Source organism: Diplotaxodon limnothrissa, linkage group LG14 (genome assembly GCF_057381915.1).
Source record: "Diplotaxodon limnothrissa isolate DT_005_m linkage group LG14, D_limnothrissa_male_GT1.1, whole genome shotgun sequence".
Lineage (NCBI taxonomy): Eukaryota > Metazoa > Chordata > Actinopteri > Cichliformes > Cichlidae > Diplotaxodon > Diplotaxodon limnothrissa.
This window is the reverse complement of record NC_140609.1, coordinates 36311767-36334424: the sequence shown is the minus strand read 5'-3', so window position 1 is coordinate 36334424 and position 22658 is coordinate 36311767. Positions and strand designations below refer to the sequence as shown.

General features: G+C 37.3%; 1 protein-coding gene across 1 annotated transcript in view; it reads right to left on the bottom strand.

Annotated features, from left to right (window-relative positions):
- Positions 1 to 22658, bottom strand: part of tyw1 (tRNA-yW synthesizing protein 1 homolog (S. cerevisiae)) — a 53425-nt gene that overhangs the window by 23956 nt on the left and 6811 nt on the right. The window contains exons 8-13 of the mRNA XM_085370331.1: positions 15973 to 16105; positions 12869 to 12921; positions 12632 to 12750; positions 10458 to 10567; positions 3437 to 3614; positions 1220 to 1355 (exon numbers count right to left, since the gene is read on the bottom strand). Of these exons, the coding sequence (XP_085226457.1) occupies positions 1220 to 1355; positions 3437 to 3614; positions 10458 to 10567; positions 12632 to 12750; positions 12869 to 12921; positions 15973 to 16105 (729 nt within the window). The remainder of the gene's footprint in view (positions 1 to 1219; positions 1356 to 3436; positions 3615 to 10457; positions 10568 to 12631; positions 12751 to 12868; positions 12922 to 15972; positions 16106 to 22658) is intronic.

Genomic DNA, 22658 nt, shown 5'->3' with positions numbered 1-22658 from the left:
TTCCTTTTGGGGGGAGAAGGAGTGATTGCTCATGTCTTCTGTACAGTAATTTAATTATAAGTTAATATACTATACAAGTTTAAAAAAAACAAACAACATAAATAATTCAGTGTTAGCTGAAGGAGGGTTGACATTACCAAAATGCTGCAACATAAAATGTGAAGAAAAAAAAAGTATCTACATACTTATTGAACAGGTTTTATTTGCAATAGAGACACTGCAGACTTTATCCTTCTCAAGGTCATTTGGTGGTTAATAGACCCATTTATTTATTTGGGGGGGGAAGCAGCCAGGTAGCAAGGTGGAGGTTGTGATAATGGATTTTCCCTCTTCTTGGAATGACAAAAACTTCTAAAAGTCTATTGAAAGCACTTTAAACCTGCTGAAATGAATCTATGAGCACAGATCACAAAGACAAGTCGATAAGGTCACTGTCACCACAATAAGAATGAAAACATAGGTCTCTGTTTCTCTTAAAGTTGCAAAAAGAACAGGCAGAATAGCAAGGCGACATTTCACACTTGAATAGCTGCTCCCTGTCATTTGTTGGGATCTCAGTGTCAATATATGGAAATGGGTAAACAGAGAAGACCCCTCCTTCTGAGGTTTCTACAAAGGTCGATCAAGTTAAGCAGTATTAGTCAAAGACTGCTGCTGTAAGCTGTTATGACCTGGGAAAAAAACATATCAGCAACTATTTTATAGGCACTAAATTAATCATATTTACAGTAACATTCAGGTTAGTGAAATTCTGTAGGCTTTAACAGCAGCATAACATCCACACATTAAAACTTTAATTGTGACTGACACAGTATAAAACTGATAATTATCACATCTGCGTTGCAGGTTTAAGAATGACTTCTTTCGTTCTTTTCAATTAAAATATGGTATTAAAATACTACATTGCCACTGCTAATTTTTGCTATATTTTTTATGTAACCCAGGACAGTTATGTGGTTTGGCTCTGGGCCAAGATTTTTAGGACAGGAATAACAATGTATGAATGTGTGAAAAACATTTTTACTTTTAATTTAGCGTCCCAATGGAAAGCAAGCACATTCTTTTTAGGGCTCAATACCATGCTATCGTAAAAGTCTGCAGATAATTTAATAATGCTAGTTTTTATCCAGTTGAATTTTACCGAGGAGTCAGATTCTTTATCAAACTGAACCCCACAGCCCAGCTGATCACTTGTCTAAGATCCTGGATGAAAGCTTACTTTTTCTCCCAGGGCCTTGAGGCTATCCAGGAAGCGCGGCCAGAAATCCTTGAAAAGTGGCCGGTCGATCTTCTTCAGACTGTCTTGGGTGCTGGCATCCACACTGACATACAACTGAGTAACTGGCACCAAACTCCTAAAAAGAATTTGGTTGAGAAAAGACAAGAATTATGTAGCTGCTGCAAAATTTAAGACGCATTTAAAACAAAAATTACATTCTCCTAAGAAAACACAGTTCTCTGATGCAGGCACTATTCAGACAACGTGATTAATTGCCAACTTGATTCAGTGACACAAGAACATCAAGTCAAATACTCATTGTTGTTGAAGCAATGGTTTTCTTTCTTTTTCTATAGATAATCAATAAACAAGGAGAATACTGAGCTGGAGCTGAGAAAGAAACTGTAAAAATAAAGAGTACCTATTATAAATATCAAGTAAGAAAAAAAAAAACTTATTTGGGTGAAACTGAACTTTGGTCATATAAGTAATCAGAAAAGAGTAATAGAGCAGAAAGTACCACATGAAGAACGTTTATAATACTGGTGAAAGAACAAAAAAAACAAATAAAGCAAAAAACAAAAACACATTTCCCCTTGTTAAAAGAGCCGTGGAATAGATTCTCCAACCCAAAGTGCAACAGCTCATCTCCTATAAGATACCTCTGGCAGACAGGATAAATGGCTGATGCCTGGTGTCCTTGCCTTTAACTTGCTCGATGACTATGTGATAAGCCTGTGACAGGCCAGTTAGCCACAATATTGGATATGTCAGTGTGTGTCGTGAAAACCGGTAAGTGGTTCTTGATAGAGAGGTCAATATCCTGTTCATTTCAAATGGCTCACGCAGCATTCATCCATTACAGTCTAGACTTATAGAAAGTGTCAACAGTATTCTGTGTACTAAATGGGAACACATACAATATTTTTTTCTTTTTTAAACAAGCAGCAGCATCTTCACTAAGAGTCTGTGTGGCTACAAAACCACTGAAAGATTAAAAGGCAATGATAAATTTAGTTTGTGCAGAAGTGGTAACTTTCCTCTTCGGAGTGAAGAATGACATAAAAATACAATAAAAATTTCTGTCTGCTGATCTAATCAAGAATTTAGCAGATTTATTCAACACTCATAGAATGGGCAATCGTGGCTCAAGAGTTGGCAGTTCGTCTTGTAATTGGAAGGTTGCTGGCTCGAGCCCCGGCTCCGACAGTCTCGGTTGTTGTGTCCTTGGGCAAGACACTTTAGCCGTTGCCTACTGGTGGTGGTCAGAGGGCCCGATGGCGCCAGTGTCCGGCAGTCTCGCCTCTGTCAGTGCGCTACAATGTATCTTGCCATCACCAGTGTGTGAATGACTGAATGTAGTGTAAAGTGCTTTGGGGTCCATAGGGACTAAGTAAAGCCCTATACAAACAGGGCATTTACCAGTTACCAACACTCAATTGGAAAACTTATTCTTGAATAAAACATGTCTGCAAACAAAGTAACCTTTGTGTTAGGTAACATTGTTAATAATACAACAGATGTGCACTTCAGCATGCTTTTTTGTAGCATGACAATATTGCCCTGACAAAACTTTTGGTACTTCGTCTTACACTTCACATTACACTGAGTGTGACTCACAAAAACTTTTCATGTTGATGCTTACAGTCCTTCCTGAATCTAAGGCACATTTCACTTACTACACTTAGTATCTAACTGTGTTTGTGGTGAAGCTGTAGTGAAAGAAACATTAATAAAAACAATCGAGACCTTGATTCTTATCGTGGTTAGGAATTTTTTAGTAGGGGAAAAAATGGGTTTGGAATCTACAGTATGTCTTACGGATTAACTACAGAGACCTCACCTTCATAAGGAAAGTCAGAAAATAATATATGTTTACACACTCAGGCAAAGGTACCAACAATCAGCCATTATGGTTTAAATGTTTTTTTTTAATATAATTATAGAAAAGCGTTCAAATTATCCCAGTACATGCAAACATTTAAGGTTTTTAAAAATCCATCAATTTAATGAAGGTTAATTGAAATTATGTGCTGCTCAAAGCACTGAAAAATGGATTATCTTCCCCCCGCCGACTAACTCTTTAATCTTCTTGTTAGGGTTAGGTAGGTTATTAAAGTATGAAAACAGATCAAACTTATTTTAAGATTACTTTAATAGTAAGAACAAAAAGATCATGTAACACACAAAGAAGATATTTTTTCATTTTGCTTGTACCTGATTTCCTGGGGGAACTGCGCATTGGTTACCAAGAAACTGGAGATCTGATGGTGGTGGAGGAGGCGAATGAAGTTGTTGATTTCAGGATACATGATTGGTTCACCAACCAAGGACAGGGCGCAGTGCTTGACTGCTAGGCCCTCCTCATACCTGTCAGGCTTTACTCCAGGGACACCTAGCAGGAGAGACGTCAATGTCGGAGTAGATCATAGTTGTCAGACACAAAAAACAACTGTGTGAAGCAATAGACTGAGGTGAGGTTTTGAACTGAAGGCTGTTTTAGTGATTACCCATTGTAACAGGGCAGCCCTTAGCGGCTGGAAACACAGTGAGATGGACCAAGGCAAGTGTAGTGGAACAAAAAGTATTTATTTGCTATACAGCTCTCCTTACAACAATTAACTCGTCGAGCTTCTTCACAGCACAATCAACCCCTCTAATGACAACTGGCAGCCTTAAATATGTTCAGCTGTCACGGACTAAACCATTATTCCACTCTCAGGTAAATTATTAAATCCCAACCTTCCACCACAACACACTATATGTCAATTAGAATAAATAAATACATAAATAAATTTCACATTTTCATATTAATAAATAGTTCACACTTTAATTTTACACCAAACCCAATATTATAAAAACCCAGAAACCTCAAGCACAAAAAGATTCACCACACTCTCTTAACCCATGGTCTCTCCCGGAACCTTTAAATGGTGTCTGGACCCCTGGGGAAACATTTGCCCAAACACCTTGAAGAGGACACAGGCAAGAAAGGTGAGTAATCATTATCTTACAAACACTTATTTGCACCAGTTTTATTCCTAGATTTCACACACACACACACACACATTTGCATTAGTGTTCCTTACTGGTAAACTTTAATCACAATCTCAATCACCATTCTTCTCTCCTCACAGACAACCACCATATTCCTTGATGAGGAGCAGCTGTGCAGGATCTGAAACAAGGCTACCAACTGATTTTAAAATTCCCAATAAATAGTCAATAAATAATTAAACTTCTTGTGTGTAAATGTTTTACTGTGCAAATCCAGGCTTAAAGTGCAATGCTAAATAAAGTGCTTGATAAGGTGCTTTTAATAAAGTGAAAGGTGTGCTTAAAGTGCTATACAGATAATATAATATAAATAAATGTAGTAAGGGAGTCCTCTTCCTTACACCCATAACCAAAGAGTCACAAGAAATAGATGTGAAGATGAACAAGAGAGATCTAGGGCTTGACATATCTTCATTTCAACTCTTGATCCTAGGCTCTTAAACAGTTAATCCATTTCCTTCAAAGTGTTGCATAACAGAAGATCCATAGAATAAACTGCAAAAAATAACCACAGTAATGGTTTTAAACATTCACCCAATAGACAGTTGCTCATTTGGTGTTTTGAGAGCATGGTGGAGAGCATTTTATAATAGATGGATCTAAAAACCTCCCATTCATTTTTCAGCTGTGTTGAGATCTCGAAGGACACAAACCATGCTAAAAATCTATCTATCCATCCACCTATTCATCTAAAATTGAAATAAGAATGTTGATGAATGAAATCAAAAACACTGAAAAGAGCAGGAGAGATAATGTGAAGTATGTAGGTATATGAATGATTTAATCAGGCCAAGTTTGCTTTTGGGATTCCAGCCTGGAAATGGTATAAAGTATTAAAAGCAGTATGACACTGCAGGAATTTGTAATAAAGGGAATAAACAAACATGAAAATGGTATCAGAGAATATTCAAAGGGTTTAATGTGATATTTCTCAAGCCAGAACAGAAGACATTTTTAGACTAAATTCAGGAAATCTTACAGAAGATCTTGATATGAATCATGAATATATATATATATATATATACACCGGTATATATATATTTTTAATAACTTGGTAGCTAGTAATGCAGAGAGCAAAAAAGAATCAGTATTTGTTGCTTTTAAACACTAATGTGTGTCTACACACACTTTTTTTTTCAAGATCTTTGAAAGACAGAAGACTCTTCAGCAGATTTAGGAACTCTTAGTTGCTTCTGTCTCTTCATGTAGCCTCAGATTGACTTGATGATGCTGACATCAGGTCTAGGGGGGGCACCATCTGTTCTAGGACCTCTGGTTATTCTTGTTGCTGAGAATAGTTTTTATGAGTCTGGCTGTATGTCTGGAGTCAATGTTATGACACTGCACAGTATCATATGCGAAATTCCATTAAATTCTCACATAATTAGAGAATTATGTGGATCACTCAGATTATAAAAAGTATATTACATAGATATATGGATCTCTCTCTCTCTATCTATATCTATCTATATCTATCTATATCTATCTAGGGATGGGTATCGTTTAGGTTTTATCTGATACCGGTGCCAAATCGGTACTTTTGAAACGGTGCCGGTGCTTAAACGATGCTCAAACCGGTGCTTAAAGAATGGAGAACACAAACTTTGTCCAAAAACCTCATGTTCAGCTGTTTTGTTTTGTTTTTTGTAAAAAGATAACAATGTTAGCCTTTTCTGCAGCTATGGGGCATATATGGTATCACTCTTGGCTGGAAGCAGTGCTTAAACAATGGAAAAAAAACACAAACTTTGTCCAAAATCCTCTCATGTTCAGCTGTTTCCCACTTTTTCTTTGGTCATTTTAGCCTTTTTGTCCAGGGTGAAGGGAGTATCTGCCATCAAACAAGAGGACAGCCGCATGTAGCTATGATGATGTTTGCTAGTTCACCTTACATGCATTAATGTAATAACGTGGTTAGCCTACTCAACGTAAATTACACACGGACAACATTAAGCGACTCACGCAGAAAAGAACGGCTTCTGCTGCCATCATCATCCTCATCATTTCTGCTACACTGGCAGGGCTAGGGGCCAGGACTCTATTCTTCGGGTTTTTGGGGGATGTTGCTCCGGTCCGATAACTGGCAACCCACCCAACGTGCACAGTGTGAGGTCTCGCAGCAAGCTATCAAATACGGCGCATTTCTCGGCTTTTAAAAAAAACGCTATGCGTCGCCAGGTGTTTCATCGGATTCGAGGTGTTACCTCCTTTGACAATATCACATCATCAGCTTAAAGCACTTGTTGCTGCTGAGTTTGCATCTTTTACTGTGAAGTACAGCCAGACTTTTGACCGCTTCGCCTTGGACATTTTTAATCTGTAGCTCTGCTCTAACTGAACGTACGTACCTGGCCCCGCCTACTATCCTGGGAAACGTAAAATGATTGGCTAGAAGTGTATCACAGCTCAGGAAAAAAAAAGCACCGAAATAAAGCACCGAAATGTGAGCTGCTTTTCGGTCTGGTTACTACCGTTTATGTCAGAACCGGTGCCATCATGGCACCGGACACCGGTACCCATCCCTATATATATATCTATATCTATATATCTATATATAGATCCATATATATCTATATATCTATCTCTATATCTCTATATCTATCTCTATATCTCTATATCTATCTCTATATCTCTATATCTCTATATCTATATGGATCTATCTTTATATCTCTATATATAAATAAATAAAAAGTGGCATTAGCATTACAATTTAATTTGGTTATCTTTGCAGGCTTCTTTTCTGAGTTCAATTTGTATAAGAGTTGAGTATACTGAAGACTTTGTCATGATACTGTCCACTCATATCAGTGTATCTGCACCTTTACATTATGAAAAGGGTACAGGTTAGTTCAGTATGCATGAATGAAGAAAGACATTTCATGTACTGAAAGTGCCATGCTGTTGTAACAGGGAATGACATTACAAGATATTTAATTAATGTGCTGACTTGTCTGCCAAAGTAAACTTCACCAAGCTTCTGTTGCACAGTGACATAAATAATTGTGTGAATTGTAACAAACTGCCTAGAGTGTAGAATTAAGTGGGACAGTTAGATAAATACTGAATACAGGATACGTATCACTAATAGTTTGGGGTTCATTATGCTTGGTAATGAAAATGATTGAGATTAGATACTCGTTTGCAACAGTATCTATATGAAAGTGCCCTCTTTGACTCCTGCAGTTGACACACAGCTTCACACAGCACTTGCAGATAGACAGTCACATAACCACTCCCCTCACTACTGGCTGAAGCAGTTGACATGAATTTTGAGAGGTCATCAAAGCTCCTACTTTAGAAACACTGAAGGATTAAACAGTTGTCACAAATGTTAACTTGCCTGGAGCATACGTAAATGTTAGACGCTTAATTATCGTCAATTACCCAATAGCCACTGACCTAGCCTCAGGGGGGTCATAAGCTAGTAGACTATGCAACTATGCATCCCATAACTGGGATGGTTGCATCAGGAAGTGTATCTGGTATAAAACCTTTGACAAATCAAAGGTACTTTCAGAACAGCCTTTGTCAAACAGCCACATAAGCTTCCTGTTAAGTCATCATTAAGGTAACAACTAGGCAGCTATGCTCATCCATAACGTTATAATTAACAGTGTTAATTTAACAGCACAGAACAAATATTCGTGTCATGCATAGGTTGAAGCTGAGAAGCCTACCAGGAAGGAACTAGACAGAAATTGTTGCAGCCTACCTTTCTATTTGATCAGCAATAAAGGTTTGGTGCAACGCAACCAGCAACAGCACTACCTCAGACAAGCTAAAATGTTGGTGTCTGTTTGGGTTTTTTTTTTTTGGCACTATGTAAGGTAATCTTAAAATATCCCATTTACACACCTTATAGGTTTTTTGTTTTTTCCAAATGGTATTGAGTATTTTCCTGGGTACTGATATCAAGCTTGAGATTCTAGTATCATGGCAATCCTAATGCGTGAAGAACACAGATTTATTCCTAGATGCAGTCATCAAGACAACATTACAAAGAATACAAACAAACTCAACAAGCAGATCCCAGGGTAATAAGCTAACGTTTATGCTTTTAAACTACGAGTAATAGCTTTCATTATAAATCCATTATAAATTGTGCCTGACATTAAACTGCTACTTGAGACCTTTTATTCAGTTTTGTGAGCCACTGTCTGGGGATTTCATTGTGCTAGAGAGAGTAAAATGTATCACTGTCAATTGTAAAAGAAGTTGAAGGCTGCATAATGTGGTCTTACAGTGCAACTGGAAAGATGATTATGGATGATGATGACAATAGAAGCTTGTGCCTTGCTTTAGTATGCCTCTAATTAGAATTGCAAAGTTGAAAATATACGTTTTCTATCATTTTACTGTAATGTCTTTTGTGAAATATTGGGGGGCTTAACTCTAAGAGAAATATGAAGGTGGCATTCAGGACAACCATTGGTATGCCATTGCTCTTTTGCAACCACATCAAGAAAAAATTATTAGATTTTCTATGATGATGTGCGTTATATATATCCTTAAACTCAGCTCTGAGAATCATATTAACTATAAAATAGCCCCTTTGAAGAAGATACGTCTCAGAAGTTTTTTGCATTTATATCATTTCACGAGCACAATGTCTGCAGTGTTTTATAATGGGATCAGCAGCAGCTTTGAGGTTAGAGAGGCAGCTCTCTGACCGTAAAGTTGCAGGATCAGGCCAGGCCTCAAGAATAGTTGGCTGGACCGAGGTCCTACATGCCGGCCTAGCAATCATGTGAATATTTTATTTATTAGCCATATAATATCATATTACATAATGCAGGTAAGTGTATGGTGTCAGTACTGACTTGTACATGAGCACGATAGAAAATAAGATGAAGAGTTTAACTGGAAAGATGCTGGTTTGGGCTTGATGGAAATGGTCTCTGCAAGTGTGTTTATGCTAACTAGAGTCACAACAGGCTGTACGGACAGAGTAACATCCAGTGTTGAGCAGAATGCAGTTTGGAATGGAATAATGTAAGACTGTATTTCTGTACCACAGCTGACACTCGAGAGCAAGAGTCTGAAAAACATTTGAAAACACTTTTGTCTTTAACAATATGGTAATGAATTTATCCGCATTTCTTTGAGCTTGTCACAAAACAAAACAGATGCAAACACATTCTTGACTATTAATTATTCACAATTGTTTTATCTAGAAAAATATAAAAACATTCATACATTTAGCTTCTCAAATTGTTATTTTATATCACTGTAAATCAAATGGCCCACACATACATGAAAAACTTAAGAAATCTTTTTGCTAGGCCTTTCCACTATATTTTGAATAATAAATAACTGTTTAACACAGACAATATAAAATATTCTTACATTTATGTGTAAGAACATTGCAGTATAAGCATTGTTTTATTCCTACAACTCATTAAGGAGTAACTTAGTCTGAACTCTAACCTAATTTTGCTGATTACCTTTAAATCCACACGAGGAACAAAATATTTCTGAATTAGTTTGCCTTACTTAACGTCTGATAAATTTGTCACCACTATGTTTTGACAACATTTCTGAAAACCTCAAAGAAAATCTGCTTGGGGCATACACACAGGATCAGTAAATTCTGTTTGGACTGAGCTTTGAGTGGCCAGCCAGCCGTTCTCAGCCAAAGCTGGTAGCAGCCAGAGAAAAAGTCCCAAATGCCAGCAATGTTAGTACAAGCAGTAGAAGCATAGTCCAGAAAATGGGAGTACAAATAGGTTTAAATCTTTGATTTCCAATTACTAACTTAGATACCTCAAATGTTGATAAGTTTTAAGAAAATAAAGAGTGGAGTTGTTACAAACAGGAGGTGGAAATCAAAGATTGCATGCACTGTGTGTCTGTGGATCTGCGATTGAAAAGTGATTTATGAGCGAGGAAAGCAACAATGTGATGAAACAGCTCATCAGCCCCACAGATCATCAGCACTTGCATGTGAACTTTACTTCATTAAGTTTAAAAGAATTCATAAGTTCCAAGCTGAAGACCTTAAGGAGAAAAAGTGCAAAATGGCTTATTCTTGCACACTTTTGTGACTATGTTCATTTTAACAAAGATGATGAACACTTTCAAGCATAAGCATAAGTAAACAGACAAATAGCCAGACAGACATTTAGAAAAAACATGCATGTTGTTGTTCATGTTTGCATGTGTCACCTGCTCAAAGCCTAACCTCTGAATTGTCGAATCATGTTCTGGTGCTTTTCCAGGGCATCCTCCAAGATTTTCTCTGCAGGATCCATTTTCCAGCGCCATTCAGTGCCGACAGGGTTGGTATGATGTCTGTTAGTGGAGCACAAACATGAATAAATAGGAACTAACAGCAGTCAAGATGTAACTGCTTCAGCAAGCACCAACCAAATGTAGCAATACAGCAAACTAAATATTAATCAAAGAGCAACCACTGTAGCCTTAGAGATGGTATTACCTTCTTTGGAGACATGCTTCTGGAGCATAAAAGGGAAAATGAACACTGCTTGTGGCTACAAATGGAATAAATGGCCTAAACAAACTGTAAATATGGGCTCCAAACCAGCTTCAGTACAAACAAAGGACATTACACCTCATCGGTGGTATTACTCCATGGTAATTCTGATTTAGAAAGTCCAAGACTATTAGACCGTTTGTTCAACACAAACATCACTTAAAAAGTTAAAGACATATTTCACTAGAATAAAAGGAGCATTTAACGAGGTGCCAAATGCTAAGACTCAAGTTATTTACTCACAGATTGAAAGTGAATTATGTGGGCGTGTGTATTATCACCCTATAAAAACATATTAAGTGAAAGAATGCATGCTCTCCCTTTGGGTGTTAATAACACGTTCCAACTATCCAAGTGTGATGTCTATGTGCAACACCAAATCCTGGGGCATCACAAATTTCTGTCAGATAAGTATGCACACTCTAACGTGACATATACTGATGGCGTCCATGAAAATCTTGATCCACCTGTTGCCACAAAGAGGTGGATGGTGGGGGCAGCAGGAACAAAGCAGCTGTGCCCCGAAATTGCTTATTTCCTGTCATCCCACATAGCTGTAGTAAGGGAGACGGGCAGATCTGTGTTGACAGGGCAGCAGTTCACCACAGCACATTCTGACAGCGACCTTTCAGTGCTCAACACAGTCGCCTTTTCAAATGGAACTTGAAGTTGGTAAAAGGCCCAATCTCTCACTAATGCCATGATGAATCAGTGTCCACATTTAGGCCTTGCAGCTATGCAGACCATTATCCATCTGCACATAAAACATGAACTTCTATGGAACAGCGAGATCATCAACAGTGACTGGACTAAACCCTAAATGGGTTTGGTTTAAAAAAAACAAAAAACCCTACAAGTTAGTAACCAAACAGGCTAAAACTAGTTAATATATAGCAAAATAAAAACACTCCTAAAAACAGGAAAACACATGTTGGAGTTATACCTTATATACAGTTGTGTAGCAATGGACAGTTAAAGTGATGGGAATAGGGCTGTTCGATATAACGATATATATCGGATGACGATATAAAAACGTCTATCGTTTCATTTTACGCTATTGTTTGTTTCGTGGTGTCGCAAAATAAACTGTTTACGGCAATATTTTTTCATCGTTTTGATGGTCACTGTATATTAATTTCTTAAAGTTCTCTCTTTCTCTTACATTTAATATAACCACACTACAGACGGACAAGCGCCGTTTTTAATGCGTTGTCGTTAGCAACAACGACGGTAACAGCATCGCGTGTCCGCTTGTTTATGTTCCACATAAACCTTTCACAATAAAGCTCAAGATCCCGTTGAGACTTTTCAAAATAATCGCGTGAAAGAGCAGATTATTTACAGATGAGAATTAAAAAAAGAGCCGCCAGGTGCTAAAAAATAAACCTTAGACTCAAACGTTAGAACAGGCTTTTCCCCGCAGCACGCCGTGTAATAAATACTCACAAAGAAAACGGCGGCCTTTACAACTTATGTCTAAAAATGTATAGTTTCATGCATCGGTTAAAACACTCGACTCCAGCTACATGACGCGCAGCTGGAAACACTTCACGCAAGTGGAGCTGCCCGAGATTCACAGAATTTACAGAAAATGTTATATTTTTGTGATTCATATGGTTATCGGGACGATAAAATTCTTATATCGGGATATGAGATTTTGGTCATATTGCACAGCCCTAGATGGGAAGCATAAAGCCTGTACCCAGAAGGACTAGCATCTTAATTAAATCACAGTATAAATAAGACATGTACTCTACTAGGGTATTAATATTGATAGGCTGAAAGATTAACTTTTATTTGGATCACTTAGGATTCTCCTTAATGATGTCAAACTAAAAGAGAAGAAGTTGAGAAGCACATACCTCCAGCAGAAGACACACTTGTTAGCACATGCGAGGCTGGGGGTAGTCTCCATGCACCGGTGGGACTCAATACCGTAGAAAGTGTGCTTGTAACAACCTCCCCTTCCTCTCAACATAGACTAAAATAAATAAATGAATTACAATTCATGCATTCAGTTTGTCAAAGCTGTAATAGAAATTTGAGATAATTTAAAGGAAGTGTTTTAACGGTTTATTTAAAAGGGTTGATTTCGTTACCTTAGTCCATCGACAAAGCTTCACTCCTGAGTGACTCCCAATCAGTTTATATCCTTCACAAAAAGGTAAAAACACAACGTGTTATAAATACGGCATCAAATCAGTGAAACACTTCACAATGCAGAACTGCACAAGTCAAATTAAGCTGAAAGAAACATGGACAATATACTTTTTATAGCTTTACTTCAGTAAAGCCTTTCAACATTCACAAAGTCTGATTTTTTAATGGCCCCATGCTAACAGCCACTGAACATATCCAGCAAAGTGTCTACTGGCAGCTTGAAGCCATGTCATTGGGAGAAAGGAGAGAATGTTTCAGATTCCCTTTTTGCACAAAAAGGTCTGTGAGGAAAGTGTTTCAAATGCCCCTGAGGTGGGCCTCTCTATCCCTTTTAACACCATGGCCTCAAACCACTATGAACAGCCGGATGTGGATTTCTCCTCATTCTCCCTCATTAAAAAAAATTGAAAAGAAAAAAATCCGTCCCGCTCTATAATATCTGTCAGATGGAATCCTTTTATCCTCATGACTTGACGCATTCATGAAATCCCAGGAAAAAACACAAACAAACAAAAAAACGTGATAGATTAAAGAAGAAGGGCTGCCTTTCCTTTTCAAAATCATTTAAAATAGCTTTCTAGTAAGTACAGCAGTACAAAGCCACACAAAGAATGTAGGCAGCAAGTTTAAAAAACAAAGCCTCCTATTTTGGAAGCTTGTGTGTGTTGTAGCTGCTATTAAAACCTTCATGAAATATCTAAAACACAAAAACACAGCAGGACATCTGTACCGGGGTGTGTTTGTGCTCGAACTGCTCCCACAGATCTCAGGTTTGATGCAAGATTAGTCAAATACAAAATGTTCCTCATCGAGGCTGTTTGTGGGTATATTTGCAGGAAAGGCTGAATGAATGAAATACACTTTTTTGATTTTTACACTTCAATGTAACAGCTTACCACTGAATCATCTTTTCACAAGTAACAAAAAAAACTGAGTGCAGGTCTACAAGACTCTGGACAACACAGTACTGAATCGGACCTGCTATTAGTGACTTTAACAAGAACAATGATTATCTTTGTGTTTGTGTGTCTCCATGCACTGTATATAAAAGATGGACATGTCTTCTGAATATGAAAAATGAAGTGATGCCATGTGTGCAGCGTCTCTCAGTTCTTCCGGTGAGAGCCTCCCCTCGCCATCATGTCAGGTTTAAAACACAAGATGACGACAATGAATATGCTCAATTCACATTAGACTTCACAAACCAACAGTTGATGTCACTGAGAATGTGTCCGTCTTTTTAATACACTCTATGATAACTGCACCATTTCAGAGAAACAGCATCGGAGAATATGAAAATTATAAAAACAGTTTACACTCATGTGATACTCTGTCTTTCACTCTTGAGCTGCTTGAGGGGAATGAAAGGAGCAGGGAGACAATGGCCTAACTGGTCTTCCACCAAGTAATGAAAGAGACGACTGCCAATTTACATATTAGAGTGACAATTTAAGCACAAAGATACCACAGATATCACCCCCACAACAGGTTTCACACTCTTGACTTTGTGCTTTTCTTGTCTGAACTAAACAGGAAAGCTTTACCTGGTGTGTGGCACAAAGAAGAAGCCAAACTCTGTGTGTTGCACACTACCGGAACTGACTGAAAGTGACATTGGTAAGCTACTTTAATAATTAATAATAATTTACTAATTAACCTCTACCTTCTAGTTATGACCTTCCCTGTCACTATTTTCTTGAAATAGGTTTCTCTTGAACCTCGCTGATGGAAAACTATTTTGCACACTGTGCAGCACTGTGTTAAAACTTTTTTGGACAATGCACAAGAGCAGTATGTGACACTGGCATCCAATCCATGCCAGGAAAAGACTATACAGGAAACATATCCTTCCAAGGCTGAAAACCATGAAGACAATGCCAAAACTTTCATCCTTCCTTCTAAATAAAACAAACTGCCCTCCAGGACTAATTGTTGCCAACATAAACACCACGAAATAGGTCAACATTTGGTCAAATGAAGTGAAGTCCTGTGTTCAGTGTCCTATTTATAGAGTGTTGTGTAAGCTAACTGTGGGGGGTATTGGCTGAAAATGACTGCTGGCTTGTGTTTTAATAGTGGGATAGTAGAAGAGTAGAATAGTAAAATCCAGACCTAATGAGTAAAAAAAAAAAAAAAAAAATCAGCACATGGTGCACAGTGGAAAAAAATAGCAACAATATAAATAGTGATGGATTCACAGACCTTTTAAACAGAATATTTTGATGTTATTTCTACTAGATAATGTTAAACCTTAATACAACAGTCCAATTTTCAAATAGCCTCAGTTAAAACAGACACTAGTTATACATTCATATTATTATTTAGACATTAAGTTAACATTAGATTAACATTTTAAGCTAATCTTTAGTCCTGAACTTACTATCTTAAACAAGCAAGAACTGAAATGCACTGCACCCACCCACAGTTTCCATGTTGAACCTTTAAATAACAGCTCATCAGCAAGGTTAAAACGTAATGAAATTTCAGCAACTGATTAACCCAAATATACTCCAATGGTTTCAACTAATTTCTTCTTTCTGCATAGTACGCCAGAGCAATAAGCACTGATAGCCATTAAATACTTAATGAATTGCAAAAATACATCTTTAGCCATATGAGTTACATTAAATTGTTATGCAAATACCTTTTAGTACCACATAAATTTAAAAAAAATGGCATAACTAACAATCTATGTTTAAAGTGAAAAAAACTTTGCTGCCCTCTGTGGAAAGATGAAGGTTAAACATATGCTGAGAGCAGCTGGTGCACTCTGTCTGTAATGAGATTTCTTTGGTTTACAATGCAAAGCAATGCAGCTAGATAACATGCATATATTATTCGCAGTCACAAGTGACACCCACCAGATGTTCCTTTAGAAAGCGATATATAATTTTACAAATACACCTTGAAGAACCATAAAACTACCACTGACTGAGTCAGTAAGCTATCAGTGCTGGTAACTTGGCATTTTTGGTTTCTAATTTGCTTTTGTGACTTCTCTTTTGCTAATCCTCAATTTTTTTTCTGAATCCTCTTTCCTCACCTTGCTTTGTCAGTGCTTCTCTGAGGGCAGGGGTGATCATCTCCCTTCTTTCCCCTTCGTCTTCAATCTTCTGCACTCCGTTTAATTTGGATAGCTTCACCATCTGGCCGTCTCTTTGACTCTCCTCTTTGCTCTGAGGCAGAAACAAAACTTTCAGTCTATTATGGTCTACAGCCATATAAACATTTATATCTATACTAGGTAACAAAAGGAAACAGCTGGAGAGACATTTTGCAACTAATCAGGTTAACCGGTAACAAGTCCGTAACATCACAGAGTACAAAAAGAGCATCTTAGCGAGACGGGGTTTCTCAGAAGTAAAGATGGGCACAGGTTCTGCAAAAAAGGGGATCTAGATCTGCAAAAGATGACAATGTTTATTAATATTAAATTGTGAAAACTGAATGCAATGCTGTAGATGAGCCATCATCAAAAGATTCAGAGAAAAAGACATAATTAAATGATGTCTTATTTATAGTATTTGAAAAAGTTTTTCTGTTATGTTCTGTTGTGTGTGTAAAGAACAAAGTAAAGGCCACATAAATTGAGCATTTTGTTGTAAAGATGATCACGTCAATCCAGCTATGTATATATGTATATATATTTGTTTTGACAAGCAGAATAAATACATTAAGGAATCATTTACACACTTGCAAAAAACCATAAAGACATTACAAATCCAACATTTCCTCTTCAACCTGCCTATTAATTGCATCTATCATTACAATACATATGTATGTGGTCCATATTTAGAAACTGCGAGCGAAAAATACTTTGGCGTCTTTTCATTTTCCCTGCTTTGCGAAAATTAATAAGTTGGGGTTTTTTTTTGCTTTCAAATGACCATCACAGGCTGCTTAAAAAGATGGACACTGCTGCAGACATCAACTGTTGTCTAAGAAAGTTGACTTTTGAAAACATGTCCAGGATCTATTTGGAAAAGTGATGACCAACTTTTATACAGCTCTCCGTATCACAACAGCTATTTTTTTTCTTTTTGCTGCATCATCATCAACATCTTATTTCATGCCAGGATTATAATACTGCAATGCAGTGATTTTGTGTATAATGCTAAATATCTTAGATATATTCTGTGGACAAATACAACAAGATTGATTAAATCCTGCAAGAAAACTTTGCCTGGGGACAGAGAAACAGGTGTTACTTTTCAGAAAGACGTGATGGATGACCAGCCTTTAACATTAACCATGGTAAATGACAGCTTCACCCAATTACTGCACCTTTGCCACTTCTTCAGTTTGTCTATAGGGATCTATATGTCACCCTGTCAGCACACTAGGGCCCTTTAGGTGCTAATACAGTGTCAGCAAATGCTGATAAATGTTCAACACACTTGTATTCTTCAAGAATGTAGATAGTTCACAGATTCCTTTGTAGCTCACCGTATGGTACTAACCCCCGTAGAACTGTGTGAAAAATACTTGTTAACATTGCACAAACCGTTACTGCAAATCAATGAGATTCTTATAGAGTCCATTTTAATCTTTCCTCTCTTATCTCTGGAGTCAGTAGTCTTGAGAACATTTGTACTCTCTCTTACTTGCAAATTTGCAAAAACTTTGATCCCGCAGTAGCAGATTTCTTGGTTAAATGGCTCTAAATAAATGAAAATATTGCGCTATACCCAGTGGAAATTTAATTAAGTCCAGTACTCACTCCCCTTTTAACCCATATATTTGCTTCTTGCAAGTGTAAAAGGAAAGATCATGCTCTTTAAATGCTAAATGTTTTACTCATTTACACCAGTTTGTCTCTAAATATGTCTGCTGCTTGGTGCTGAGCAGATAGAATACAGTGGGCTTCCACAGGATATAGCTAATTACTGCAGGCAAGTTTTCACCTCATGATAGTAAAACATCATTTGCATCAGGGCTAGAAATTATTGGTCAACTGCTATTTCCAATGTGGATTGTTACATGTGCTTCAGTGCACCAGCTTTTCTTTCTCAGTCATCCTGAGTAACCTGCTATCCAATTTATCTCCAGTGCTGACTGGCAGCAGAAGGCTCACCTGCACTCATATGATGCCTGAGAGTGGTTGTCAGGCTGATTCCTTCTCACGCTCCCTCACCTCCATCAGCACTTGCACTATTCCTCACATTTATTATAGGCTGAGTTGGGAATACCGGCATTCCAGATTTCAGGTTTGTTTTTTGTAGTCTAGTTTACTAACAGTCTAGTTTGGGGAGAAGCCTGAATATGACAGTCTATTGTGTCTGATTCATGATCTTCTTTCTCTTTTGTTTGGTGTTGTTGGTGCTACCATTTCCCTTATTCGGGTCTGTTCATTGGAAGTAATTATATTCCAGTATTAAAAGCTTGTGAAACTATGTTTTGAGCATCTTTGAGCAATAGATTTAGAAATTGTAACATATTACCGTCCAACCCTCTTCAAGGCCTCGGTAGCTCCCAGCATGCACGTCCATGCCTTGGTGCTTCCCAGCCAAGTAGCTACCCCAGTATGTAACAGTAACACAAATTAACTGTTAAACTTAGAGTCTGTGAGAATTTTGCTTCTGTTCTTTGTTTTAACGTAGTTGCAATTAATGTCCTTGGGTGTGGATAAGAAATTATGAGGTCTGTTCTTTGTGAAACTCTTCAGTAAGTTTCTTGTTGCAAGCCTAGAAAATATTTTAATAACTATCTGATCAACTGGAAAAGAAACAAGACAAAGTCAACTTTTCCACAGTCTGTGAGCAGTTGGTTAAATGATAATTGCCTCAATATTAATTCTGAATATAATTTTTGCCAGAATTGAGCAGCTGCTAATCCGTTTTAGTCTCCTAAAGCCTTTGTTAAAAAACAGAGAGCAAGCTTCTCTCTAAATATACTGCCAATTTTATTTGTGAACCTATGCTTCAGGTGTTCACAGTCATCTGTGTAAAATAGCACTCTTTTAACTTAAAACTGGAAGAATGCAAGCCCTTGTAGCTATCTAGTAGCACTATTTGCTCTGTGCATTTCCTCAACAATCATAGCCCCAAATACAGAGGAGGTTTCTCACACCTGACAGCAGCAGTGGTCCCCTAGAGCTCAGTTTTGATAGTAGATGCTGTGAACAAGGAAGCCACGCTGCTTTGTCAGAATACTGTCACATTTCTTTCTTAGATGGAAAAAAGATGGTGCTTGATGATATTTTTACGCGTCATTTAGATCACTGCAAAATGTGTGGGTTGCATGTTTTACTCTGAGTGACTTAAAGCGATGATCTATTCTATTATAGGTGACGTTAAGCTATGATCTATTCCAGTAATAAAGACAGGAGTACAAAAACAACCATACACTGTAAATCAGGGCGAGCAACAGCCATCCAGTGTTTCAATCATCGTGTGAATGGGCCTCAAGTCATTCTTAAAGTTCACCAAAAATCTAAACTGGGAGTGAAAACATGTACAGCCTACAATTTAACACTCAAGATTGGATAAGACTAGTTTGCCACTCAGCCGGCCCAAATGTCCACCTTCACTTAATGCATCTGTGACTCGTACAGTTCTGATAGCATACACAGCACGTAGCCAACGGTGAAACAATCTGTCCCTATGGTGTTTTCATGCAGCCTTGAAAATTTATCTGGCCCTAGTCTCTGGATCCCACTGATTGGCTTTCAGCCTTGACACCCAGTCATGCTTGGGCCAATCTGGGCTAACAGAAATGGGACATCTCACAGCATCGTGTTGTGCACGGGAACCATGACACAACATGGTGCTGTTGCAGATGAATGATGCAATAATACTTCACTGATTGAGTAGCACATGTGAATAAGGGAAAAACATAAAAGTACGGGAGGCAAAAAAAGCCCAAACCATGAACAAGTAGAAAATAAGAAAGACAAACACTCTAAGCTGGCAAAATGAATTCAATATTTTAAAGCTTAACCTTATTATCCAAATATTTTAATATATGTGAATAAGAGAAGCTATTTGTTACCAGTGTTTGCTCCGGCTCCAAAAGAGGATTGCACACCAAGAAAATTAGTCTATAGGTGCACTACTCTCTATACTGTAAAACAATAAAATAACAGTATTTGCCATTATTTTGTGCTTATAACAAGTGTAGTCATATTGTAACAGATATGTTGATGGAACAGCATAAATTCTAAATTTCGAATATTTTTTTTTTCTACATTTCTGTTTCTAAAACAGTTAGCAGACATTAAAACTTAACAAAAAAAATGTGATGATTTATAAAAAATAAAAATAAAAATAAAAAATAATAACAATAATAATGATAAAAATTAAAATTAAAAAGGCCTGCAGATGAATCAAAACTCCCCTGCACCCCTAAGAGCTCAAAATTGTTGTTTTCACTATGTAATCTGCCTGAGGACTTTTAACTAGGGTGCATTTTGCACACAGGAGGTTTAATAAAGCCAGTCCAGTCCAGAATCTGAACATGTTAATTTATGCCAATCAATGTTTCTGAAAATATAGAATATACCTTAGTAGTAGTTATACTGGCATCTTATGTGTGCTTTTTTCCTTTGGCTAGTGAGCTGAAAACATAAAAACGGAGCCAAAATTGCTGCGTGCCAGCTCAGGTTAATGATGCGTTTTACACTAACTCCTAACTGGCAACAGTCCCACAACGTAAAATCGACCACTCTGGCAGAAATGGAAGACTCTTATGACAAAGTTTAGATGCCAATACTATAAACAATTGTACAAAATCAATTTAGGACAACAATGCAAAATGAATTTTGCAGGCACTTGCTAGAATAAAAATGGAACTACAGCCAAAGACTGATATAGATTAAGGCCACAGCCAATCACAGCCTGTCCATCACTGAAGGAAAAAAACAAAACATGTATTCATGAAATGTTTAGCAGTGATCAAGTCATCCTGATTCCATCTGGGATACAAGCCACATGGACACCAGTACAGACAAATCCTTCCAGTTTCAGTTTTTATCAGTCAATAAATGCAAACTTATATTTACTCTTACTGAGCACTCAAAGCTCATTTCACACTACAAGCCAAACTTACCAATTCACACAGTGTTTTATTAGTTTCAAGAAATATTTGGTGTCTTTAAACACCTTTTACCTCCCATGCACACATTCATAGGTCAGTCGATGCATCTAAGGGGTAATGTGTGGTTTAGTATCTTGCACAGGGGCACCTACATCAACTTAATGGCAAAAAAAAGAGAAAGACAGGTTGGGCGAGGTAACCTACTTATCCAAGCACGAGGTGATTTGTGCGTGAATTATTCAGCTACTGACACTACACCATAATTGTAAACTAAAAACGAACAGGAGACTGATGTTTATTTCAGTGTAATGGGGTAGAGAGCATTAAATGCCACAAGGAAACTTGTGAAATCAGCGTGCGATATAAAACCTGTAAAAAAAAAAAAAATGAATTGAAAAAAAAAAATCCTCCCTTTCATCATTGTAATGGTATTTGTAAATCTGGTCCTCTTACAGTATTACAGATGTCAAATTTAAAGAAAATGTAATGTTTTACTAAAAATCACCATAAAGAGCCAGAATTAAGCCTGAAGAGTGTAACAAGCCCCACAGATACAGCATTTTCTAGTCACAGTTTGATTACTCACAGAGTATTCAGCTTGGCTAAATACCTGCTGTCTCTTGACAATATTAATGCTCAAACTAATTACATCTTACACTGCTCGCTCTGTGTGAACAAATTATGCAAAGCCGCTATACCCAGGATGGAGGACCGATTTGCACATCAGGACTGCTACAGATCTTTACGACACTTTAAACACACAGCTCTGCTGTTAAAGCGATGAATGTATATTGTCTGCAAGTGACAGTCTATGGCTGTCTGTGTTTCTGTGTTAGCCCTGTGATGGACTGCTGATTTGTCCATCATTTACCTCAATTCTGTCCCAGTCCCCCTGTGACCCCTCACTTCAATTAATAAAATGGATGTATAGAAATGATACAGTCACAACAACTATCATTATCAATTTAAAATAACAATAATAATGATACTTTCAGTTGCTCCCTTTTTGACAAAGAGCTGCCACATCAAGTTGCCAAATCATGTTGGATTTGATTTGGCAATTTATTTGAAGTTTTTTTTTTTTTTTAGCATTTCAGCTGAAATTTCCCTTATTTTAAGTTTTTACACTGGATGCCCTTCCTGATGTAACCCCAAAGGACTTTGGTGTAGTGTGAATGGGCACAAGCGGTGAAACTGAAATTATAGTTAAAAGTTCAAAATCTATGCACTCATTCACATTTTCTAAAGTGGGCCTACACTATGGAAAATTCCTGTACTGATACTAATCTATCTTGTGTTGTTGTTGTGTATTATGAATTTCATCTTTATCTGCCAACAAGCAGACTGAAGTCCAAAAAGGCTCATTTCTGCAGTGCATCAGTGCTTCCTGAACTGAGTACAGAGGTTTTGAGGTAAAGCATACTAACAAAAATGTCACGATGTACATAAAAAAAATAAGAGATTTATATCATTTGGCATTATTCATGATTAAAATCAATAAAAATGAAAATCTGCAATTGAATGAAGTAATTTCTCTTTTCTTGAATTTCCAATTTCTTCCATTTTTTTGAATGAAACTAATGAGCAGCTTACACTAATCTGCTACATTCAAAGTGGTACATTACAGGGTACTCGTCTGTCCACTTTATATAAGCTGTCATAGATCTTTATAGGACAGCCTATAACAGCAGAGTG